General features: G+C 33.3%; 2 protein-coding genes across 2 annotated transcripts; one reads left to right on the forward strand and one right to left on the reverse strand.

The window, feature by feature from the left end:
* Window positions 1–7,227: 7,227 nt before the first annotated feature.
* LOC115959513 (probable cinnamyl alcohol dehydrogenase 6) lies at window positions 7,228–13,486 on the forward strand. Its single transcript, XM_031077947.1, has 6 exons — window positions 7,228–7,322; window positions 7,476–7,589; window positions 7,697–7,924; window positions 10,559–10,850; window positions 13,045–13,198; window positions 13,296–13,486. Exons 1-6 carry the CDS (start codon window positions 7,228–7,230, stop codon window positions 13,484–13,486), a joined length of 1,074 nt encoding a protein of 357 aa, XP_030933807.1.
* A 651-nt stretch (window positions 13,487–14,137) lies between these two features.
* Window positions 14,138–26,827, reverse strand: LOC115974535 (biotin carboxylase 1, chloroplastic). Its single transcript, XM_031094935.1, has 17 exons — window positions 26,639–26,827; window positions 26,489–26,560; window positions 25,884–26,218; window positions 24,781–24,922; window positions 22,866–22,964; window positions 22,698–22,754; window positions 21,977–22,048; window positions 20,447–20,536; window positions 19,497–19,556; window positions 18,984–19,169; window positions 18,758–18,850; window positions 18,499–18,580; window positions 17,581–17,687; window positions 16,744–16,819; window positions 16,232–16,278; window positions 16,005–16,067; window positions 14,138–14,620 (listed from the first exon to the last, which is right to left on the reverse strand). The coding sequence occupies exons 2-17, from the start codon at window positions 26,531–26,533 to the stop codon at window positions 14,564–14,566; spliced, it is 1,611 nt and encodes a 536-aa protein (XP_030950795.1). The 5' UTR covers window positions 26,534–26,560; window positions 26,639–26,827; the 3' UTR covers window positions 14,138–14,563.
* Window positions 26,828–26,829: the final 2 nt, after the last annotated feature.

Raw genomic sequence — 26,829 nt, forward strand, 5'->3', positions numbered from 1 at the left:
TGACATGTTTTTGAATGTTGTTACTCCATGGTTCGCCTATGCCATAATGAAATGGCCTTGTTGTGTTCCCAGAGTATTTAATTACACAATAACAAAAGAAGAAGAAGAAGAAGATCATGCTTCCAGATTATTTCATTTTGTTGACAGCTCAACATTTGCCACTGGAAACTGTTTGTAATTCTAAGCTTTTATTGATTTGGTCAGCAATTTGGTTTTAGCCATATCAACCTTTTTATTAAAGCTTCTTTATGCAGCTCAGCTCCCTCTACTGCTCTGCATTTGCATTATAGCATATATATTCATATAGCAAACTTTCCCTCAATAAATTTGGTGCATAGCTTATTCTCATTACGGATACATTGATGATTTATGTAAATAACTTATGTTCGTCTTCTGTTACCTTTTAATGTGATAGGGTGCTACTGTGGCTTCAAGGTTGATGTATGACTGTATGCCATGGAGTTCCTTTTTTCATTTTGAATTTGGCACTTGAATATTGTCATATTTCAGGATTTTCTTTTACAAGGCATGTCAGGAAATCTGCTGGGGCCATCACTGCTGAATGTACATATTCACGATACCGTTGCCAGAATGGGTTGTCTACCTAGGTTGATTCAAGAAGAGGGAAAAATTACACCACAGGAGGGAAACTCCAGTCACAAAAGCTTAAAGAGACTCCAAGGATGATGGAATTATTTTCAGCTAAAAGAACTCTTTGGTTTGGGGAAAGAAACATAGAATATGCTAGAGGGCAAGCCAGATAACCAAGCTGAAGGTTGCAGGGCAGCAAAGCAGTGTAACCAAGGGGGAATATGATCTACACTAGAAAGGAAAGAAAGGAATAGACGTATATATAGTTCATGCCTTGAAAAAGTTAATAGTCTACAGAAACATTAAAATACTTACTGCAAATTTCTTTTAGCACTGTCATTTGATGCTAAAGGGTTTCTTTTCCTATCGATTGATACACCAGAAAGGTTATAAAATAATAATATGAATAATCATATTTTTAATGACAAAAAAAAAAAAAAAGCTGTTTCTGCTTATTGTACAGAATCTAGTGATATCGTGTTTTACTATCGAATTTACTTCGTGCAAAATGTCTTTTGATTATGTGTACCTTTGCCCCCATAAGAATGGGATGTTGGGTAAGGTTACGGGTTCAAGTCGCATGGGGTGTGCGAGTTTCATAGCCATCAAAATATGTTGTTGTTAGGTGGTTTTGTTTTGTGCCTTACGGCCTCTAATTTGGTTATCTCCTATGGTTATTAATACAGACAATTTACTTAATTAAGTGAAACCACAATTAGGCTAGAATCTCCCCTAATTCCCCTATGCTCTTGGAAATGCATATAATTGTTCTTTTATGTCACATTTATGCCAGATTATCGTCTCCCAAATTCCCCTATTCTCTTGGAAATATATGTAAATGTTATTTTGTGTGCCTCATACCAGGATTAGATTGATGCTAAATGGCTAGCATGATCATTTTGGCTCTTGTAGCGAATTTTTTTGGTAATTCATTATTCTAGGGATGAGTTAAGCAAGAGATTAAAAAAAGAAAAGAAAAGACATTTCAAATATTCTGAGTTATAAGTTATAACTGCACTGGTGCAAACTGCAAAGCTTACAATGCAACTTGTAGCACCCTTTAAGTAATTATTTGCAAGGACGAACCTAGAATTTCAAGTTAAGGATGTCGAAGTATAAGCAAAAAAAAAAAAAAAAAAAAATTAAAATAGGCGAATTAACAAATTGTATCAATATATATATATATATAAATATATATATTATAGTATTAACAAACTATAATATACAAAATTATTATTTCTTAATACATTAAGATACAATCATCTATCAACAAAGACAAAAAAAAAAAACATAAAATAAATTTTTTTTTTTTTTAATGCTAGGTTTGCTAGGATTTTTTTTATTTTTTTATTTTTAAGTTATTGTTTTTGTTAAGTTTTTGAATTGGATAGTTGTTAATTGGGCTAGACTAATTAGAGAAGAGATGACCTAAAGTTTTGGAAGAAGGTGACTCAACTACAAAAAAAAAAAAAATTGGGCCAGAAGGGCTGGGCCCCCTTGGGCCCGTCCCTGCTTATTTGTGTGGCAGCGAAAAGGAAAAAAGAAATACTTATGGGTACAAATGCTTACAATATGTACATATGACGTTGAAATGGTGTTGGATTTTAATTATCAAGAATTCTCTCATGAGGGAGAAAAGGAAATAAAAGGAACAAAAATAATTCATTTCGGATCTATCTGCCTTAGTTTAAAATCCAAATGTTATTAGCAATAGAGTTTCATAAGAATTCTCCTAAAACTTATTCAATTTGTGAGTGTAAATATATGGTCGTTAATCCTGTATTCGGTTTTTATTTATTTTTTATTTTATCTAGATGATGATTTATTTCCGGCTTAAAAACATTGTTGGTCCATGAAATTTACTAATTGAGCGCTTTTAATAAGAAGGTTTTTATTTTTTTATTTTTATACAATATAGAAATTCTATTATAGTGTAATATAAGTGTATATATGTGTGAAACTTCCTCTTAAAGATTTGAACCCCGCTCCTTACTCTCCTACACCCCACAAACATTTATATATATATATATATATATATATATTTTTTTTTTCTTCAGAATACTAAGGGTATGTTTAGTAACTATTTTTTCCTCTTATTTTTTGTTTCCAAAAATAATTTACTATTTTTGAGATTAAAAAACTTGTTTGACACCCAAAATAGACAGAAAATAAAAACTGTTTTCAGTTTCTAATTTTCAAAAGTTAATAAAAACATACATTTAATTTAATAAATCTGTCTTATTTAATGAGTTAGTATTAGAGTTCAAATCCTAATAGCAACATATTTTAGTATTTTCTAATTTTTTTTCTTCAAAAAACTATCTTTTTAATTTCAACCAACCAAACATGTTTTTAATTTAAAAAATACAAAAAAAAAAATCTTTTTTTCTTTATATTCCCAAAAACAAGTTTTTGAAAATAGAAAACAAAAACTATTACCAAACATAACCTAAGTATTTAACACACACACACGGGGAGAGAGGAGAAGGTCTTAAAGAAATTGACAGTGGTGTATATCTAAAATGACCTAACTTTTGGATACACAACATAGACTTTAAACCTCTTCACAAGCACTTATACTTGTGGAATAATAATCGCGCTAGTTTTAAATGAGAATTATTAGTTCCTAAAATTTCAAAGCTAAGCGCTATTAATCCCTTTGGTCACAAAATAAAATTGCTATTAATCCCTCAATTAACTTCCATTACCTAAATGTCTAATGGAGCGATAAGATAACTTTGAACAATGCTAGTACCACAAAAAATAACACTTTTGCCACAATTTGCCATGTAATGAGTTATGAGTGGCAAAAGTTGTGTTATTTTTTGTGATCCTAACATTTTTTTATAACATTTTTTTTTAATTATTGCATGACAACATATTTTATATTAAAAAAGTCTCACATAAGCATTTGACCTAATTTTAACTTCTAACCCAAACTTGATTTCCATTCAAACATCCCCAAATCTCCTAGATCCACGTAACGTCTTTCTCACATGAATTTTACATTTGTTTAACAACGGCTTAATTTAGGTAAAATTTTATCATTTAAATTTCAACAAATTTAAATTCTATTCAAACTAAAAGCTATTATAAAAAATTATGCTAAAATCCAAAATTGCCCCTCTAAGTTTCACATTTTGTCATTTCAGTCCTCTAAATTTCAGTTTAGTCATTTCAGTCCTCTAAATTTTAAATTTTGTTAATTCAGTTCTTCATTATCCTTCTGTTGCTACTGTTTACTAAACCAAAACGATGCCATTTTGGATGATTTAAAAAAAAAAAAAAAAAATTCTTAATTGAACTTTACTGAGAAATGTTAATTAAAAAAAAAAAAAAAATGAAACTAAGGGAACGACGTACAACAACGCTATCTAGTTTCTCTGTCTCTAAGACAATCAAATCAACCTAATGGGTCAAGGAACTCCGAGCGGTCTTAACCGGCAAGGCTTACCAAGTGATTGAAAACCCAATGGATCCAACAAGAAGGAGAAGAAATTCGAGCCGGCGGCGCCACAAGCTTGAGTGGGTCGCAAACAAAGAAAATAGAAAGGCCTAGATGCCGATTCTCTACTGTCAGGCGTTAACCCACACACAAAGTGCCGTCTCTAACTCCTAAAGCTTGAGTGTGTCAAAGAATATCTGTTAAGGAAGGAAGAGTTAGTAAGCAACCAAGAAAGACACAAACCCCAAGAGGAAAAAGCCGAGGAAGACAAATCTAAAGTCAATGATCTCAAAGGCTCACCTATGAGTGTTGGAAATCTGGAAGAACTCATAGATGAGAATCACATGATTGTTTCATAGTCGGTGGGGTCGGAATAATATGTGGGGATTTTGTCTTTTGTGGATAAGGATCAGCTGGAGCCTGGTTATGCAATATTAATGCATAACAAGGTGCTTTATGTTCTAGGGTTGTTGCAAGATGAGGTTGATCCTATGTGATGAAAGTTGAGAAAGCTCCCATGGAATCGTATGCAGATATTGTTGGTTTGGATGCACAGATTCAGGAGATTAAGGAGGCTGTTGTTGAATTGCCATTAACACATCCTTAGTTATTATTATTATTATTATTATTTAACTTTTTCAGTAAAATTAAATTAAAATATTAAAAAAAAAATCATCCAAAATGGCGTCGTTTTGATTTAGTAAAAGACAAACTTAACAGAAAGGTAATGGAGGACTAAATTGATAAAATTTGAAACTTAGAGAACTGAAATGACAAAACTGAAACTTAGAGAGCTAAAATGACAAAAAAATGAAACTTAGAGTATTAGTTTTGCATTTTAGCAAAAAAATTATAAACTTAAACCCCAAAAGCACATATAACAACCCACGTTTTCTTTCCAAAAAAAAAAAAAAAAAAACCAATGTTTTGACTTTTACTCCAACTAAAAGTCCATCATCAATAATTTAACAACTGTTTAATTTAGGTAAAATTTTATCATTTAAATTTTAACAAATTTAAATTATATTCAAACTAAAAGTCTATTATAAAAAATTCTAAACTTAAACCTCAAACAACAACCCACATTTTCTTTCTTAAAAAAAAAAAAAAAAATCCACATTTTGACTTTTCCTCCAACTAAAAGTCTATTATCAATATTTTAAGAACAACTAATTAGTAAATTAATTTTATGCATTTAAAATTCAGCAAATTTAAATTCTATCCAAACTAAAAGTCAATCATAAAAATATTCTAAACTTCAATCCCAGAAAACAAGCTATGTTTTCTTTCCCAAAAAAAAAAAAAAAAAAACTTTTTGACTTCTACTCTAATTAAAAGTCTATTATCAACATTTTAAGAATAATTAATTAGAAAATTAATTTTATATTATTTTTTATGATATATTTCATCAAATTAAGGGATAACATTTACCAATTGTTTAATTTAAATAAAACTAAAAGTCTATCATCAAAATTTTCTAAACTTAAATCCAACACAACTCACATTTTTATTTTTTATTTTTCCCTTAAGTTGTATCTTATTAAATTAATATTTTATTAGGATATAAACTACGAGACTCTTTACTAAGGGATAAGATTTAACAATAATTTAATTTAGATAAACCTTTATCAACTAAGTTTTAGAAATTTAAATTCTACTTCAACTAATAGTCTATTATTAATATATATATATATATATTAAGCCATATATGGCTTTTTGAATTAATCTCTCTTAACCAACAGAATCATCCTATAATTATATCCCACACAATGCACCCCATGCTGTTTTATTTTATCTTTTTTCACTTTTTTCTCCCAAGATGCAACTGACGCTTATGTTTTAATCTAATAAATTCATCTTATTTATTGTTCTTTGCTTTTGAATTTGGGCGTAGAATATTATGCTAAAAGAAGTTTATTTAAGTTATTGGTTTATGTAAGTTTTTTAAATTTTTTTATGTTCTCATATTTTGAACTCTTTTGTGTATATTTTTATTTTGGGTGGTTATTATATTTAATTTGTGAGTGTGTTGATTTTTTAAATTAGACTATCACTAGGAAAAAATTTGTATTGAGGAACTATATATTTTGTTTATTATTGTTTAAGCTAGCTAGAGCATAAATTAAACTTTACTCAAATAGGAATCACCAAATTCATTCCATATCTCATATTAAGAAATTAACACAAAGCACAAAGAGAATTTTCAAATATAAAAATAGATAAACACTGATAAAGTCTAAACTCTAAACAATTAGAACTTGAAAGCAAATTTTTTATTAAAATTATTAACTTATTTTATAATTTATATTACTATTTATATGTAATTATTTTTCTTTTATTATTATTATTATTTTTTTAAAAAAATTTAGCGTACATATGATAACGACAATGATAATGACGGCGAAGAAAGAAGAACAGAAAAGAAAGAATGTGCGTACTAGGAAAGATTCTTTTATATAATATATTTGCATGTGAACTATTGAGTCTATAAAAGAAATAGTATTGGACCCAATGAACTATACCAACAAAATAATTAAGGTAATTCAAGATGTTGGTCTAGTGAAGAGAGATTCTTTCATATAATTACTTGGAATATGTGGGATGAAATAATATAGATAATCATTCAATGAGAGATTCTCTTGTTTTCACTTAAAATAAAATGAATATAACTGATTTTCCAATTAAGATTTTTTATTTTGTGGGGGGTGTTTGGTGTCTGCAATGAATTGAACCATTTGAAATATAGATAAATTATTTTCCTAACAATATACATGTTTTTTTTTAGATTCTTATAATAAACGGAAAGAGAAAGAGATATTATCAATACTTCTTGATTATGCCATGAGTTCGTATTCCCATTCCCCACTTGTTATAAAATATACATAGTAGTTATTTATACAAACAAATAAACAAACCGTTTCTCCAAAAAAAAAAACTTTCTTCCACGAGTTCCTATTTTTTTAATTCTCCCCCCTTTTTTTTTGCTTTTGCCAAATGATTCTCCATGTGAATTGGAATCCTCACTTGTACTAAAACATTTGAAAAGACCATGCTCCAAATTAATTAATGTTCAAACCAATCCTCCCATCGCAATGAGGCTTTTAAATACAGGAGAGCCAGGAGAGAGTCGGTCATCACCTCAAGTCAAGTTAATCAATCTCTCTCTCTCTCTCTCTCTCTCTCTCTCTCTAATGGCTCAAACTACTCCAAACCACACACAAACTGTGTCCGGTTGGGCAGCACATGACACCTCGGGCAAGATCACCCCTTACATCTTCAAACGAAGGTATAACAAAGTGATCTCCAAAAGAAAAAAAAGAGAATTCATTCATTTTCGTCCATTAATTAACCACAAATTTCCATATATTCTCAGTCTTCTCAATGTTCATAAGGTTTAAGATACACATAAAACATGAGGTTAACCTTTTTTGCCATACAGAGAAAACGGCGTAAACGATGTTACCATAGAAATCTTGTACTGTGGGATTTGCCACACTGATCTCCACCAAGTCAGGAATGACTGGGGCATCACCATGTATCCTATTGTACCCGGGTATGTAACATCTCTACCTTCCATTTCTATCACATTAATAATTGTTTGTTTGCCCAAAAGTGTAGACTTTTATTTTTATTTTTTTGACAATTATTTATGTATGCTAGGCATGAGATTACTGGGCTGATAACGAAGGTGGGAAGCAATGTAAAGGGGTTCAAAGTAGGAGATAAAGTAGGGGTAGGGTGCTTGGCAGCATCGTGTTTGGATTGTGAGTTTTGCAACAGCTCTCAGGAGAATTACTGTGACCAAGTTCAGTTCACTTACAATGGCATCTTCTGGGATGGTACTATCACTTATGGTGGCTACTCAAAAATGTTGGTTGCAGATCACAGGTTAGTGTGGTCTAATCTAACCCCAAATATCCCAAAATCACATTTTACTGTTTAAAGAATAAATAAAACCAACGTGGTTCTTCCACTTCTGAATTGCCCTTCAGTCATCCTTTCCTTTCTTCTACTTTCTACTTTTTGTTTAAATTCTAGGACCTATCTTAACCAAAAAAAGAAAAGAAAAACTGAAGAAATTAATAATTTATTGGGACAAAAAATGTTGGAGGGACCAGCCCATCTACATCTACATCTTCCACCTCCACGTTCAAGTCTTAATCTTTTTTTTTTTTTTTTTTTGATACAAGATAGAATTCTACTCTAACCTAATCTAAGTGTATATGTGTGTGAAACTTCCTCCTTGAGATTTGAACCCCGGCCCTTGCCCCCACACCCCACAAGCACTTATACCTGTGGAGTGACTATCACACCAAGGGTGTGCGGTGGTAAGTCTTAATCTTTAACATCAAATATAAGATGTGGAACCCAATTAATGCCAATATCATGTGCATTAATTTTCGGATTGTAATAATTGCATCTTACAATGGAGTTGTAACTTTTAATTTGGAGGTATAGGTTGAAAGGTAAAAAAAAAAAAAATTAATCCAAAAGCTAAGATTAAAAGTGAAAATTTTATTTTCAATCACGTTCATTGAATTAGATTTGGAACCTCTATTTACGTACATATATAATCAATTTTTTAATTATAAAAACAATAGAATCACTCGGGAATGATTCATTTCAAATGAATATTATCATCTACTTTCAAGTTTATACCATCTATTATATGAAAATTTAAAAACCAATGATATTTTATTATAGTACCAGAGTTAAGTGTTTTGAGTTTGAACTCTATTTTTACTAGGGGTGACCATGGGTCAATCCGGGTCGAGTTTGTGCCCAACCCGCGATTGACTCGACCAAGTCGAGTTAAAAATTTTCAGACCCGTCGTCGATCGGTCAAAGAATCGGGTCGGATTGGACGGTTCTTCATCGAAAGGTGGTTGGGTCTCGATTGAGGTCGGATCTGGCCAAAACTCGCCAGATCTGGCCGTAAGTGGGGCAGATCTGGTCGAAATCCGATGAATTTGGCTCAAAAATGGACTTTTATGGTAAGATCTCGACGAGATCTTTCCGGATCTCGACGAGAACATGCCAGATCTAAACGAGATCTCGCTAGATTTGGCAAGAATCGACTAAGAAAATGTATAGGCAGTGGAGATCGGCGGCCTTTTTGGTGGTAGAATTGGTCGGGTCGATTGAAATTGTGTTTAAATGCAAGTACCTGCCAATTGACTCGTCAGAATCGGGTTGGGTATCTCAAAAACCGTCTCCAACCCATCATCGGAGTCGGATTGGGTGGTTTCCGAATCGGGTCGGTCGGAATTTCGAGTGGGTCAAGTTACCGGGTTATCTTGGACAGGCCCAATCTTTACTATACTTTAATTTAAAATTTAAAAATTCCACGTATTTTACTTCACCTAGTTTTTAGTATTTTCTATCACGGAACACTTGAATTCATGGATGTCAATACCGTACCGTACCGACCGTACCGGCCAGCAATCCGGTACACTCGACCTCCTTGTTTCGTACCGGAAAAAATACCGGCCGTACCGGTCTCGTACCGGCCAATTTCGGGCAATACCGGCCGGTACCGGGCGTACCGGCCGGTACAGAAAAAAGATTTTTATTTTTATTTTTTTTTATTTTTAAGTTTTGTAATTTTTGAATTTTTGTTAGGACAAAATGGTAACTTATTTGTATTAACTTATTAGTATTATTTGTTTTCTTAGTATGCAATGGTAACTTTTAAGCTTTCTATTTTATTTTTTTATTTTTTTTCCCTTTTAATTGATACTAAAGTCTAAAACCATGAATAACTAGTTCTAAATTGAGGAAATGTTTTATGGTAAACTTTTGTATTTATTATAATATATATATATACACAAACACATACATACACACACACACACACACACACACACACACACATATATATATATTTATATTTATAAATATAAAAAATAGCGGTAAACCCGAAACGGTACACCGGTATTGACCGGTATCCGAAATATATCGTACCAGTGGCCAAACTGGTACGGCCTCCGGTACGGTATTGACATCCTTGCTTGAATTAATCCTATAGGCGTCATATTAATAATATTATTATTATTTTATAAATTTTGAAGTCCGATTTATATATATATATATATATATATATGTACGTACATACGCGCATGCTGCTACTTGTCGAGGTAAATCTAAAAGATTAACTAAATACTCGAGGAAAGAGTTTCTCAACAAAACAGAGAACAAAAACTCGTGGAAAGATTCGAATTGTAAGATAAATTGTAACTTCAAGGATATCTTAAGGTTAAATTAATTTTGATTGACAATGATGGTACTAAAGGAGGAAAATTGGTTGGGGTCAGCAAAAATTTTAAATATTTCTTTTTGTAGGGCAATAGACAACAACAGTCTCCAACTCTCCAATCCATTGCGCATTATATTAGAATAATAGGACGTGTGCTTCAATATATTCGTACTATCACTTTTATTTTTACCTAAAAGGTCTTTTATTTTTATTTATTTCTAGTTGGCAATGACATGCATTTAACTATGGGAATCTTTGCTATGAAGATACGTGGTGCACATACCAGAAAATCTGGCAATGGACGCCGCAGCACCGCTACTATGTGCGGGAATAACAGTGTTCTGCCCCATGAAAGACAATAACTTGGTCGGTGGAGCAATGGGGAAGAAGGTGGGGATAGTGGGTTTGGGAGGACTTGGACATGTGGCTGTCAAATTTGCCAAGGCATTTGGTCATCATGTTACTGTTATCAGTACCTCTCCATCCAAACAAAATGAAGCCAAAGCTCGTTTGGGCTCCGATGATTTCATAGTCAGCACCGACGATCAGCAAATGCAGGTGGGTGCTCATCTCTATCTCTATCTCTTAGTTGTGCAATGTGCATGCATGACTGGCTGTGAATTATTGCGTCCATAAAAGTATATATATATATATATATATATTTTTTTTTTTTCTGAGAATCGCATTCCTTCTGATCGGCACCGGACAATGAATTTGTACTTACTATGCTCTCTCTCTCTTTTTCTCACAGACCCAAAAGAAACAAAACAAGACAAAACAAAAACAAAGACTTTCTCCTAGTTTTGCGTGTGCCATGCCCATGCTGGCTCAAGGCCTATAGGCTATAGCCTTAGGCCTCTATTAATTAGTCCCAATTTTTTTCTAAAGCACCAATATTAAACAAATAAAAGATCTCAAAATTGTACAATTATTTTCAAAATTGTAGAATGATAGCTGATTTTTTTAAGAGAGAAAAAAAATATAAGTTTTACTTCTTTTTTTTCCTTCTTCAAGAAGGCCCAAAATATTAAATCAATAGAAATCTAACATAATTGAAAATTTAATTTTTTAAAAATGACGTGATACTAAAATTTATTTTTAAATTTATAATATTTAATTTACATTATAAAATTGAACCATTTGTGATAGAGATAAACATTTTCAAGGTTTTGGTGTTTGGAATGAATGAATTAGGAGTGAGGGCATACCCCCACAGCAGCATCCTATGTTTTATCTTGTATATGTGCTCGTTTAGTTAGCTTTTTATTTTTGAGTTTAAAAAAAAAAGTTTGGTTTTATTTTTAGTTTCTCATTTTTAAGTACAAATACACATTTTGAGTTTGGAATGAATGAATTAGGAGTGAGGGTATACCCCCACCACAGCGTCCTATGTTTTATCTTGTATATGTAATATGTGCTTTGTTTTGTTTTGTTTTTTTTTTTTTTTTTTTTATTTTTTTTTTTAAAAGTATGATTTTTATTTTTAGTTTCTCATTTTTAAGTACATCTACACATTTCTTATAAAAATATTTCCAAAACCAACGCTCTTGGAACATTTGTTAACATTTCTCTTTAGGTTTCGTTTTGGAGTTCAAAAGGGAATAGAATGAAATAGAATGATCATAAGAGAATGAAAATGAATGGATGTATTTAAGCAAGGAAAAGGAATGGAAAAAAATGGAATTAAGTAACCTTGATTGGATGTTTTAAAATAAAAGAATGAAAATGAATGATAAATGAATGGAATGTAAGTAATTTTGTTTGAGAGTAACATAGAGGGAATGAAATAGAATCATTTTATGACAATATTACTATTAGACCCTTATTTTAAAATAAATGGGTATTTTGGGAGTTTTAGTAAAAAATTCATTAAATCTAATTTCATTCCCTCCCATTCCTCTCAATTTTGAGGGGAATGACAATTTGAGGTTTTAAGGGAATAGAGAGAAATGAGTGTTCCCTTTTACCCATTACATTTCCTCCCACTTAACTTCCAAATAATGGAATAAATTTTTCATTCCCTCTATTAAAAGTCCCAAACAAGGGAAGGGAATAATATTTTAAATTTTAATGATAGATAATAGTGAATCAAAATAAGAACTAATAAATATTTTTCATCTTAAACTGTTGTGAAAAAATTATTGTATTGATAGCATTACTTACTCCATTACGTTTGATCTAAGATTCCTATTTGTGTTGGTGTCTTATTTCAATGGGATATGGTCAATAATGTTTTTTTGAAAAATGTCATATTTTAAATCATATATTAGGTATTAGGGTTATAAATTAAAACTTGTATAGTTTCACAAATTACAAAACGACTCGCTCACTGGACGTCATGAATTTGTGGAGTTCGACAAAAATAGAGTAACAAAATGCATCATTCTATTCTGACCAATACGAAATGACCTTTTGGCTGTTGCAAACAATACCAAAAAAAAAAAAAAATCAACGCAATAAAACACAATATATTCAAAACGATAGTTAGGGATGAATCACAATGTCACAGTATTGTGCCATTTTTTGTTTTGTCTGGTGTAGGCGAATTCAAATGGAGATTCCTTAAGCAAAGGATAAGAGATTTTTATTATAAGCTGAACTAGTTAGAACCTAATAAATAGACCCTTTAAGTAGTTTGATTAAAAAAAAAAATTTCATAATCTAGCAAATCATGTGGAAAAGTAAGGCCAAACCAGACCAATGACTCTTTTCGTCGATATTGATGAACTTTTTTGTAATTGTGTGGTAACAGAAAGCCAGGAGGAGCCTAGATTTCATTTTGGATACAGTATCAGCTAACCACTCCCTCGGTCCCATCTTGGAATTGCTCAAAGTGAATGGGACTTTGGTGTTTGTTGGTGCACCAGAGAAGCCAATTGAATTGCCTTCTTTTCCTTTGATATTTGGTAACATTTGAAGTTCTGCATTGATAAATAAATACTCCTATACAATATTCATATTGCTCCAAAATAAGCAAGACCCCCCATATGTAAATTTTTACAGGAAAGCGAGTTGTGAAGGGCAGTATGATAGGAGGAATGAGAGAGACACAAGAGATGATGGACATTTGTGCCAAGCATAACATTACTTGTGACATCGAGGTGATCAAACCGGACAATATTAACGAGGCCATGGATCGCCTTGTTAGGAATGATGTTCGGTATCGTTTTGTCATAGACATTGCAGCTCTTTAATTAGATGCATAGGAGTCTTGCATCTTCTCTATTTCCTTGTGTTCTTGTTTGTTTATTTTTGTGGGTTTGTCCTTCTATTATCATCTGATTTATGCATTGGATCAGTATGCCTTCCTGAGTTGAAGACTGCTCCTAGTTCTTTATCTGACCTTTTTTGGGTTCTTAGAGATGTTAATTTTTTAGAACATAATTTGGTCCATTGGGCTGCAAGTTGTATCTAAGATAGGCCCGTGGGCATCTTCTATCTTCTCTCTTGAGTTTTCTTCACGGAAGATTGGGATGGATTTGAACCATCCTCTGTTTATTTTATTTTCTTTATATGAAATATATCATCATCATTATTCAATTGTCAAAAATATTTCTTTTATTTTGTGTTTGATAGGGGTGTTATCTTGAAATCATAGTTTTTGATAATTCAATTATTGTAATTATAAGTGGGGAAAAGAATATTCAAACTATGATTTTTCTTATAGAGAAAACTAGACAGTATAATTGTGCTATAAGATTCTTGGCATCTGTAATCATAATTAGTAACATAAGAAAGACATATATATCAGACTCAACCAAGATGAGTCTGATATAAAATAAATAAATAAACAAAAGGACTCAGAAGAGAGACTGCTCATGTGGAGGTTTGAACTCATAGCCTCATATCATGTGCCAAAAAGACAAGTCGAGGTGTATTGAATATTTGCTCATATTATTGAACACTAATGCGGCTCTATAAAGTGTTGCTGCCTTTATAATTTCCTTTCATTCTCAAAAACAAAACGTTAATAATTAAATTTGGTATGAAGCTAAACATTGGAGGATACAAGTCGAGTTATAGCCAAAGCTGGCAAGAAGCACACCAAGTTTACATGCTTTTCCTGTCAGAAAAGGTGCATTAGATCCCAAAAAACAAGGACCTTTGCACTCAGGATGCTCAATGGAAAAAATTCAACATCTAGCATTAGGCTTTTGCATCATCATGACAACACTCGGTATTTCCTCCTTCCACCAATACCAATAGCAACCATTTTGATTTGTTAGAACTGGAACTGAGAAAAGACTGAAATACCAGAGCAAACAATCCATCTAAGCAGCTGTGCCAGCTAGTTCTTTGCCTGAAGTTGTTGGCACCAGGTTCTGGGGCTGCAGGCACACAAACCAATGTCCAAGTATATAAATTATTTCACAAAAAACTAACCCAACACACAAACACACACACAACCTAGCTGAAGGAGAATATCTATCAAATGTAGAAACACGGAAATGACCCATCTATATGCAGTGTTGATTTCTTATCCCTCACAAAGTTTTAGGGGCTGCTTAATCTCTCTCTCTCTTTTCCTCTAATGCGGGTGTCCAGCCTTCTTTGAGCACTTGACTAATAGCCAGTTGTGTACCCCTGTCCCACGTATTAGGTAAATTATAGGGAGGATTCCCTGGGGGCAGCCTCAAGATGTTAGCTAGGAGTTTTTAATCCAGGACCCATGGATCTTATGAGACCTTGAGAACCACTTGGGCTGCGTAATATCTCCAGTTTGTCCCTAGTAGGTTTTAGTTATATATTTATAACAGCATGTGTGCTTACTAATTCAGTAATCCAACAGTAATTGTATTTGTGTCTTCATCTAAATCATGGCTAATTTCTTCTGGTGGCATCAGTTTATTGGAGGGATGGTCAATATTCTGATATCTGTATATCTAATTGGAATATGACTCTTTGGTGTTCGCTTTTCACTGTTTCCAAAACTACCCTTATTTTGTTGAAATTGATCTTCCCAAAAACATAAATTAAGGACAAAAAAGTATTTTAACAAATGGTTAAAGAACAAATTGGAATAAAATAAAACGATAAGGCGTAAAACAGTCAAATTGAAAAAATATATTTAACTTCATACCCCATATTTTCTCCATAGTTATAACAAACGAAACTTTCACAACTCTTTCACATCCAGACAATTACTTATTTTGAACAGAGAGTATTACATAATGGAATTATAAATATATATATATATTTTTAAAAAAATTAAGCACGCATGTGACACATGCATTGGTGCATGAAATCAATTAAAAACTGAAATTCATGGCAAAATGCATTTTCTCACATTTTTCTTATGAAATTTTATTTGTAATAATTTGGAGTTTGAATTTGAACAAAGTACATAAATCAAGGGCAGCCGAGGAATTCGTTTTAACAGCATACACTTGTTGTGAAACATTTGAAAGCAAAGAACCAAACAGGAGTTGATTTAATGAGATTTTTTTAAACCTAAAGTAGTAAATGTGGCCTGAGCCAAATGCATGCCATTAAGTCTAGGAGAGATAAGGGGGAAGAAGGACGGGAGGGGGAGGGGGGGAGGGGAGAATGTTATTGTTTACTGCACTACATGTATAACATACCAAACAGTCCAGATAAAAGTGATAGTGTGTATGCATGAGTGAATATATATATATATGGATGGAAAGTAGATGTATATGTATATGTACATCTATATGTATACATGTATATTCAGGGTAATCAGCTTCTTACCGCTGCTAATTCCTGCTCGTGCTTCGGGATAAAAGCAGTATCAACTTTGCCATTTTTGAAATCCTATGATAAACCAGAAAAACTTGCAAATTAGATTTTAAAAAAAAATTGAATTTCTTCGAGTTCATATCACTGAGAGAGAATAGTAACATAAACATACAGAGACACAAACAAAGACAACTTAAATAAAGATGTTAAAAGAAAAGATCCATATTCAGGTTGCCTACCTCCACTTCAAGTATAAGTTTATGGTATTCAATGGTTGTTGGAACCCCTGTGGAACAGCGTTCAGAATTAAAATAATTAAATTAATTAAGAATCCCAAGAGAGGATTAATCAAGAAATCCTATAGATTTCAAGCACAGAACAATTACAATCAAAGGGTCTATGAATGAAAATGCAATAGAGAAAAGTATGGACACCTCTCAACTACAAGATCTCAACTAAAGTGCGATCAAATTAGATCATACCAAATAAAGGCAAAAGCCAGGGGAAAACCCTCTACAAAAAGTACCTAACCCATTAACTAGTAAAAGAAAATTTGAAGACTTAGTCCTTATAAAAGCTCAAAATTGGCAACACAAACTGTTAAAGGATAATATTCTGGGTCCGTACCACCCTCCCACACTCAATAAACTGAATACTTAGCATGCACTACACTCAGAAATTGCAGTGTAAAGTGAAAAAAAAAAGGGTAGGAGAGAGAGAGAGAATCTTAATCCAGAACTAGTACAATTACCTGTAATGATAGTGTCATCAAGAGCTCTTTTCATGCGCTCAATTGCCTTTTCTCTAGTTGGAGCCCATACAATAAGCTGCAATATAGTGCCAAAGTTGCCAAACTAATTAGAACAACAATTTGTAGCAAAAACTTCCAATTTAGATGAGCAGCCCCAAGAATATTGAATGCTTATAATATCATGTTCAACATAAGCATAAGCTGTCCATCACCTACACCAATGCTCAGGTGACAGGAAAATATTAATGAATACTAACATTCTTTATTTTGAACTATATACATGATAAAGACGGAAACTCTCAGACCTGAAGCCATAATGTGTGCTTTTTATTCCTTTATTCAACAATCTTTTTTCTTATTACTTATGTAGTTCCATTATTCATTAGCAAGTCCAAATGAAACTTATTAAGAAGTTTAAATTAATAATTAAAATGTTACTTGCATAATTTAGGAAACTTCTCTGTTCACAAGCCAGTTCCTGGCCTAGAGAAGAAAGGATTTGCCAAACAAGTTTTGTAAACTTCACCAAGTATCCACACTCCATAAGCCTGGGTACCCCACCATCAATGAACTAAAACTCTATAGAAATTTGAGGGTTAGCCAGGGAGAAGAAGGCCCTCATTTGCAACTGTTTTATTAACTTCTGCATGATTTGAGCCATATTGAATACCGATACACAAATAATTTTCAGACATAGAATACACAGACACAACAGCATCTCATACATCCCTACAAATCAGCCACATGCATGTTAATGCTTGGTGGCATCAACTGTTCATATTTACAACACATTTCATAGGACAAACATATTCTAACAAAAGGAGAAGTGTGGCATACCTTTCCAAGAAGGGAATCATAGCTCGGAGGAACCACATAGTCAGGATAAACATGGCTATCCATTCTAACAAATGGGCCTCCAGATGGCAAATATGCTGTTATTCTCCCTGTTGCCCAAACAAAGATTGGGAGCACTTAGAAAAGATTGATAACAATTATATATTACTTAGAAGATATTGAAATCTGGAGGGTAGTCATCTATTGTGTGGTGTACTTGGAGAACGGAAAGTGCAGAATTTTGAAGGGAGTGAATTTACCCATCCTCTTGCTCCAAATGATTGGATGGAAGCTACAAGTTGTTTGTCTAAATTGTAAGAGGTTATTGATTTTTTAAAATTTTATATGTTAGTTGTTCCTTTTGAGGGTTTCCCTTGTATACTTCCATGTATGAGGTTTGTGTCCCTTTTCTGCATATATTTTTTAATTAATTAAGAGGTCATACCCAGTGCACAAAGCTCCTACTTTCTAGGAGAAGTGATTGGTAGGCATTCTTACCCCCAATGTTTTTTGGAGGGGCATATTCCTGGACTCAAACCTGCAACCTATCGGTTTTGGTGGAAGGCACTTGCCATCACACCAAGGCCCAACCTTGTGTATGTGTGTGTGTGTGTGTGTATATTATATAAATAACTTATCAAAAAAGGTGATTGAAAACCATGATGCTAACTGTCTTCATTTAATATTCTGACTCAGTATGCGCTGAACTATAAACCTCCTACTGATAAGGGGTTAACTATGTTATAATACAGAAAAATAAAGGAAAATTTAGTGCAGTAACTGAAAGGTCCAGCTGTATGCAAATGAGGCTAGTTAGGTAATCTAACAAACTTGAGAAGACAGTATCAGAATGGTTTGGTGCATCATCTAATTTTCACATGCATGCAAGAAATAGTTCACAGGCACATTATCTGAACATACCTGGTCCAGGTCGGAATCCTTTAAAGGCATCTTCTGCATTGATACGGCATTCAATTGAGTGTCCTCTGAGCACAATATCTTCCTGTAGAAGAAATCCAAGTCATAAATTAAATACACAGTATTTTATGATTAGAACCTTTTTTTTTTGGGGGGGGGGGGGGGAGGGGGGGTGTTTAAGTATTTTATGTTTAAGGCTAAGGTATCACTTAAAAAAATAAAAATAAAGAGACCTATAATTAAGGTACCCCTTTTTCATTACCTGTTTGTACCGGAGTTTTTCTCCCATAGCTACACGAATTTGTTCCTCAATCAAGTCCACAGAGGAGATCATTTCTGTCACAGGATGCTCAACCTGAATCCCACCACCAAAAAAAAATCCAAAAAGGGGGAAAAAATTATACAGCATAACTTGCAATTAGTGCAACCTAAAACAGGTAAGCTTTTAGACACTTATGTAAATCCACATTTTCGAGAAATATTTCTACCTGGATACGAGTGTTCATTTCCATAAAGTAGAAGGAACCTCTTTCATCCAAAAGGAACTCAACTGTTCCAACACCAATGTATCCTATAGATGCTGCTGCTGCAACCGCTGCATCACCCATGGCTTTCCGCAACTCTGGGGTCAATGCAGGAGAGGGTGCTTCTTCCAGCAGCTTTTGATTCCGTCTCTGTACAAAAGCCACAGTCAAGAGAGCTTATTACTTTGTTTTACTTGCATTTCAAAAGTGGTTGAAAGAGACTTTATTAACAAAAATCCTTTCAAAACAGCCTAAGAAATTTGTTGTACAACCATAAGAAAACAAAAGCCAATATGTGGATAAGAGTTGGACATAAGTCCTCTATCTAAAATTTCCATTTGCCTATAGATCTTTTACTTGGTTCTTCATTTTTAATTATGAAACAAAATCCATTTTCATAGCTGAATTCAGAGAACACTCCAAAACCATTTTGACAAACTGTCCTAAAAATAAAAGAAATGAGGGGGCTTCTGGTACCTGGATGCTGCAATCACGCTCTCCAAAGTGGACGACATTACCAAATTTATCTGCAAGAACCTGTAGAACCATATAGCATGCCAGGGATGAAGCAAAAGTTGCATATAGTAGGTAGGCCAATATTATTTTACTAAACCATATGTCAACAAGATAATATGTAATGATGTTTAGCAAACAACTCAATATATGCATCAATAGTAGTGAGAGTTTTCTTTTTCTTCTTTTTTTTGGGGAGTGGGGAAGTGGCAGCAATAGTAGTGAGAGTTAGGTACATGATTTCTGCACTCACCCAAAAAAAATTTCTCAGACCCAGAATAACCTATCCATGTTGACTCAGATTTCAAACACCTTTATGGTATTGAAAAATTGGTCCTGAATCAACAACCCAGAATTTATTTGAACTCTCATAGTTGTACACATAAGACTGGCATGAAAAGGGCTAATCAGACTTATCTTTATACTCATTTAAATATAAAATGAAATTTCTCACTGTGACTCCTAGTCCTTGAAACTATTTATATGTGCATCTATCTTTATTGAATGGATAACTGTTATGTACTGCTTACACAAATGTGAATCATCTGCAATAAAATGTTAGGAATTTGGAACATTTTACTATTTGAATTTATGATTATAACTGACTCTAAAGTAGCACAGACTAAAGTTCACATAGAGCCTAGTGGGCATATCTAGAGCACTCAGGATGCTCCTACTGGTCCATGAATCAATTAGTTTTCTCCAACTGAGCTTAAAGAACAGAAATGCCAAGTATAATTTTTTCAATAAAAGAACACTCAACTAATTGGGTCTTCCATTAAGTATAAACTTATTTTCCTCAGGATGGCCTTTCTTGAGTTACTTGCTATGACATAGTTAAATGAAATTCCTTGAGAACTTCAGGAGATCATAGATTTGAAAAGACATCAAAACACCCAGCACCCAGCAGTTACCTGGAACTCAATGTGCCTTGGATTTTGAATGTACTTCTCCAAATAAACTCCATCATTTCCAAATGCAGCTGCTGCCTCACTCTTGGCTTGCTGCAAATCAAATCAGACCCCATTTAATACAAATTTCAAAGGAACTATAAAATTCTTTGTAGCAAATATTTGTTAATATTTGTTAAGATTAAATTGTGCTATTTAGTTTTCAGTACACAATTCAAACCAAATATGATATAAAAATCAAGCATCTAAGAGAAAGCAGACAATCATCATGGAAAATGCGTAAATCATATCTCATGAAATAGATTGATTAAATTTAATCAAAAGAAAATGTCATAAACTAACGCATGTAAGTGAAAATGTTAGAAGAAGAATGGCATATTCATTATACAGAAATATGACCAATTTCAAGTGATGCAACAGCCTCAGCAGCGGCAGCGGCAACAGGATAGTTATGGAGAGACAGAATCAAGACATTAACCAAAGATTTACGGTACTTCTGAATGTACAAGATGCTAAAATGCCATTTAGGAATTTAAATTTATATATGTGAAGTATTGAGCAGTGGAACATTAACAAAAGTTATGCAAGGTGGAACTTAAACCTAACCCATATATATGGACTAGTCTCACACTCAAATATAGTCTGTGGGTGTCAAGCCAGTTAATATCCTTCTTGATTCTTTAAATATGTCCATGGTAACGTTTGGGTCTTTAGGTAGTACACACTCCAGGTTAACATAATAGCTTATGTTCACTGTATTATCACAAGTTAGCAAAACAGACACTGTATTCTTTTTACTGTCGTTCTAATTTCTATTGATGGTTCCAATTTGTTAATCAGATTTAATGTCAGTAATTTGAGATTTATTTGTCATGAATGTCAAGTCTAAGTAATAATACAATTGAGATCTCAGCTTTAAACTTTGCATCAAGCTAGTGCTACGTGTCTCTCTTTTTTTCTTTTTTATTTATTTACATTGTATTCTCCTTGTTACTACTGTCTATAAGCTTTTATAAAATTGAACTATTACCTATTGTGTTTCTTTTCCAATTTAGGTTAAGATTTTCAAACATGTTGCATTGTGGACAAGTATCTTTTTATTATAAGTACCCAAAAAAAAAAAAACAAATTTGATAAGTAAAAGTACCAAACAAAATAGTAGTAACTAGCAAATACCAGAGATGTCAGAAAAAATTGTTTATTTTATATTCCATCAGTCAAAAGAGGAAGAGCTATAGGAATCTATTACGCCAATACAAAAATATAATTTCATAATCTACTACAATTTTTTTTTTTTTTTCTAATTTTTAAAATCATACAAGCACCAAGAGGATTCAGAGCCCATGCCTTCACCCTCCACACCATTCTTATGTAGGGAGGAGGTGCTAACATAACATTATTAGTATAATTTGCAAGAGATAGATCAGGAAGACGTGACTAAAATTTTACAGAAGTTCAAACATCAAACACTTTTTAACATAGCAGTCATCCCCCTTTTAACATTACAGGAAATACGTGCATTTGGGGCAATACCTGTAGCAACTTCACAAATTCCTCAGGTTCTTTAGCTAGACGCATGCCACGGCCACCACCACCAGCTGTTGCCTTGAAAGTATAAATGTTTATCAGTTCACAGAAAATTCAATAAGAAATAAAGATAAGATTTTAGTAAGATACCCAGAAAGAATGAACTGACTATGAGCTTGTAACCTTCAATCTAAAATAATAGTTTTAAATGCAAAGAAAAAGAAACTTAACAGTTAACACTATGAAAGCACTGAAACACACTATCAAACTTTAGTCTTTGAAGCCTCTAACTCATAGGAGTAAGGTCTTCCACAATCATCCTTCCACAGTAAACTTCAATATTTTCCAAGGAGGTGATCACACATTGAAGTGTTTTGCGACATTATTATTCTCTTGATAAGAAAAACGACTTAAAATTTCTATCTCATGAGTAGCTTTACATGTATTTGGTCATGTAATATCATTATTTATAACCAAATTAGTATAGAAATAAATGGCAAAAAATAACATGTAATTCTCATTTTGGTTACTCATCAAGCCACAGAAAATTAGAGCAGATGTTTTCTAGTCAGGACCAGGTCAAAATTTCTAATACTCTTAAGTTAATCAGTAAAAGGTAGAAATAGGTGTGCATTGCAATTCCAGCAGCCACATAAGGCAGAGTGTTATAACTACTAGGCAGTGTTTTATAACTACTATAAAAAAAATACTAAGAAAGATTATTTACCTTGATCATAACAGGATATCCAATCTCATTGGCAAGCTTGATTGCTTCTTCCGTACTCTGATAACAATTAATTTTTTTTAAAAAAATTGGCCAAAAGATATAAAAACTGATATCACAACTTTTTCCCAAGATGTAAAATAGTATAGCACCATGAGTCACACACGATACCTGCAACAATCCATCACTTCCTGGTACAGTTGGAACACCTGCTTTCTTCATTGTTTCTCTAGCAGTTGACTTGTCACCCATAACACGGATACTGTCAGGCTGCAAAATGTAACCGAGAATTTAAATTTCTTGCCCAAACTTTTGGAACTCAAGAAATGGCTTCAACCATGGACTCCCCCTATAATATCTACGTATAAACCAGAACTTTATCCATCTGTTTCAACAGTAAAAATCATACATAAAACAAATTAAATTTTGGGTCTTTTATAAGAGAAAACCCTTATAAGTTATAACTGGGGAAGAAAAACAGATACACCAATCTCTAAAGTTGGTGCATATTTGAGTATTGATGTAAGGCTGCCCAGTGCTCTCTCTCCCTCTCTTTGCAGACTTACCGACTTAATGTTCACAGGCAATGATCACAAGTGGAGAACAGCACCTTGAACATACCCTTTCTTCCCATCCAAACAATCCCAAACCATACCCCTATGCCTTGCCTTTTTTAATCCCTAAAACCCCCAAGTTATCTTTGAAGATTTAGCATCCATTATCCCATCAAATCAGCCTCTAAAAGAACCACTTATCTGCTGTGTACAGAAAATCCAGCCATATTTTATCAACTTCATCCTCTATTTTCCTTTCAATCCTATCCTTCCGCACCCTAATTATTACATACCCTATGTATTCTCCCCATGTACTAGGGTTGCACCCATTTTCGCACTTTTAATTGACTATTATTACTTACAAAAAAAAAAAATATTATTATCACATACCCTAAACCTTCTCCTCCATCTTTCTAAGCCCTAACATCATAAGTAGGAAGAAATTTTTTTTCTAATTTCGGAAGTCAATTGTATTTTTATCGGTCACTTGGATTATATTTTAGGACTTATTAGTTAATTAGGTTAATTATTATCTTATTTAATTTCCTAGAGTAAAAGGTCTTTTTGTAATTCAATCAATGGGATTTTCCAAGTCGATTATAATTAGAATTATGGTTAAGTCATGGTAGTCTATATACAGAATATTGTTTTACTATGGAGACAGCTTACAATTTGATTGATTAATGAAATTTCTGTTGGAATTTTTCAAATGGTCTAGTGTTCACTCCAGCCAACCCTAGATGCACCTAGACTCTGATGCCTAGGTTTATTCTCTCTTGCTTGGTGCTAACTCCAAGCAAGCCTAGGGGCTTGCTCCTAGATTTATGTCTTTTTTTTTTAATGTTTTGTTCTACAATTTTGTTGCCACATCTGTTTTGTTTTTGTCGTACATTACATACAGGAAGAATTTTGCTTAAAAATCTAGATAGAAGCATCGGTGTAGAACATCAGGGACAAAGCCTCAATTTCTAGATCAATAAGCCAAAAGCAATTCATGTTTCCTAATGGGGTTTGATGAAGACCACTCAAACAGAATATCAATCAACTTTAGGTGCACAGGTTTAACAGGGCACATGGTATCCTTTTCCCTGAGCTCAATATTAATATACACTAAAAAAATTCTGATTTAAAGTTGTTCCTATAAGCTGATTGCAATCTGCATCACCTTGTATCAATCTGCATACGTACTGAACCAGTGTGGTTTTACAGTAAAATATTAAATTCTGTTGGAAGTTCAAATTTATTGTCAATTAAATGTATTATTGAAATGCCATGGATCCATGGAAAGACACACTTTGGATTTATTACATAAACCCCACAAACCCTCTTATGCGCCCCAGCTATGGATATGTCCCTGTCTGGTTTTGTTCTTAGAAAGACAGGTGCCTTTAAGTCTCCTGTTCAGTTTATGTGAAATTTTGACAAGAAATGCCAAATTAATTAAAATATTCTGACCCATTAAAAGATAGGTTATTGGGATTTAGTGGATGAACTTCATATCCTTTCTATGAGGAAACATTTGCACTACTTACATTAGGCCCGATAAAGTTGATTCGATGTTCTCTGCACATTTCAACAAATACTGCATTCTCAGCAAGGAAGCCATATCCAGGATGCAGCATTGTACACTTACGGCTGATAGCAGCGGATAGAACATTTTGAATTAATAAATACCTGTAAAAAGGCCAAACAGCATGCATGTTACACCACTATCAACCATACCAAGAACTAAAGAGGAGAAAAAAACAAACAAAAATTTGGACAGATATTGATGAAATATACAACAAAAACCAAGCCTTAGCCCCAAATTTTTGGGGTCAGCTAATATTGATGATGATGATGTGTGTGTGTGTGTGTGTGTGTGTATGCTCATAAAAAAATAAATGAAATATATATGTGTGTGTGTAAGTAGAGAGAGAGAGAGAGAGAGAGAGAGAGAGAGAGATTCCTAAAAAAAAAGAAACATCTCAATTTTCATTCAATGTCATTATTTTCCATCATAATCTATGGTAGCACAATCAGTTGCAGTCTTGCAGACTACGCCCCATGAAATAGAGGCCACTAGTTCAAATCTCCTCTTCCCCATTAGGGCCAAATTTACTTATTAAAAATAAATAATTAAATAACAAACTTTATGTTTTATCCTTTAAATCCAACACTCCATACCAGCTTGAAATCCAAAAATTTTTTTTGAAAAGAAAACTTTTTTTATTCTTATTACTTTTTCACTAAGCTTCATCATTTCTCCCAATAAGATTTCCCATTCCCTTAACAAATGAAATAAAAAAGTTACAAGGAGTTGATGACATGCATAATGATAAATAGGGGTGTGCATCAAACCCACCAACCTGAATTAGTTTGATAAATTTGGAATATAACTTAAACATATTATATGAATTGTAGTCTTATTGAAAAAAAATGTTTGAATAATTGATGAAATTCCAATTTTTCACAAGGCATAAAATATGTACAACCCACCAACCTAACCCAACCCAACCATGTGGGTTGGGTCGGGTTGAAAAAACCCTCCAACCCGACCCATGCACACCCCTAAATTGAAAGATAAATATCTATAATGGCAGCAAATGATTAAGAAAGAAGAACAAGAAAAGCAATCATGTCATAGAGCACTTACGACTGATTGCTTGGTGCTTCACCAATGCAAACCGATTCATCAGCCAATTTCACATGGAGTGCATCCTTGTCAATGGTTGAGTAAACAGCCACACAAGGTATCCCCATCTCATGAGCAGTTCTAATGACCCGAACGGCAATCTCTCCTCTATTCGCAATCAGAATTTTCTCAGCACGACATGTAGCATGGAGAGCTCCTCCACGCTTCTTAGCTTTGTAACTTCCAACTTGTGCACCCTCAGCTCTTTGCCTTGGAAAGTTCACTCTACTATTTCCCACCATAAAGCTACATTGGGAAGCAGCTCTGATTCCTCTACTCGTCCCCACAAATAAACCCTTCCATTGCATTCACAAAACCCAAAAGAAAATTAAATATAATAATCACAACGATAATAACAATTAAAGATCCATTTGTGACCCAATTCAAGATTCACTTATTTAAGCAAAACCCAACACGTAGAACCAGGAATATCATTCAAACAAAATGAGTTATAACAATTGAAGATCCAATTGCGACCCATTTAAAGATTCACTAATTTGATCAGAACCCAACACTTGGAACAAAAAACTGCATTCGAATATAAAATGTATCATAGAGAGTCTTACAGGAGTTGAGGTGACAGATTTGCAAAAAGGCAGTGTGGCATCCATTGTTTCCAGAGCAAAAGGAGAAAATGCCTAAAACAAAACAAGCCCATTTTGAAATAAACACAAAATTAACATCAATTTTATTCAAGTGTTAAGTGTGAAAATTACCTCCGGAATGGGAACAACAATGGACGTGTTCTGATCCAAAATCAAGGGAGATTTCGGAGAGAATGTGAGCTGGAGAGAGAGAGAGAGAGAGAGAGTTGGAGAAAGAAGTGTGAGAGTTGAGGAGGTTTTTGAAGGTGAGTGTACGATAAAAACGAGGGAAATGGGCCAAATGGCAGGTTGCAAGCTCCGCC

The sequence above is a fragment of the Quercus lobata genome, chromosome 2, assembly GCF_001633185.2.
Source record: "Quercus lobata isolate SW786 chromosome 2, ValleyOak3.0 Primary Assembly, whole genome shotgun sequence".
Lineage (NCBI taxonomy): Eukaryota > Viridiplantae > Streptophyta > Magnoliopsida > Fagales > Fagaceae > Quercus > Quercus lobata.

Bases quoted from the DNA above. Each gene is read 5' to 3' on its own strand.
- LOC115959513 (XM_031077947.1), top strand. From the start codon at position 7,228: ATGGCTCAAACTACTCCAAACCACACACAAACTGTGTCCGGTTGGGCA. The intron at 7,323-7,475 runs GTATAACAAAGT...TTTGCCATACAG, and splicing joins CCTTACATCTTCAAACGAAG to AGAAAACGGCGTAAACGATG. The intron at 13,199-13,295 runs GTAACATTTGAA...AAATTTTTACAG, and splicing joins TTCTTTTCCTTTGATATTTG to GAAAGCGAGTTGTGAAGGGC.
- LOC115974535 (XM_031094935.1), bottom strand. From the start codon at position 26,533: ATGGATGCCACACTGCCTTTTTGCAAATCTGTCACCTCAACTCCT. The intron at 17,688-18,498 runs GTATGTTCAGAT...TTTGGGCAACAG, and splicing joins AGGATTCCGACCTGGACCAG to GGAGAATAACAGCATATTTG. The intron at 16,279-16,743 runs GTAATTGTACTA...GCTGTTCCACAG, and splicing joins TGATGACACTATCATTACAG to GGGTTCCAACAACCATTGAA.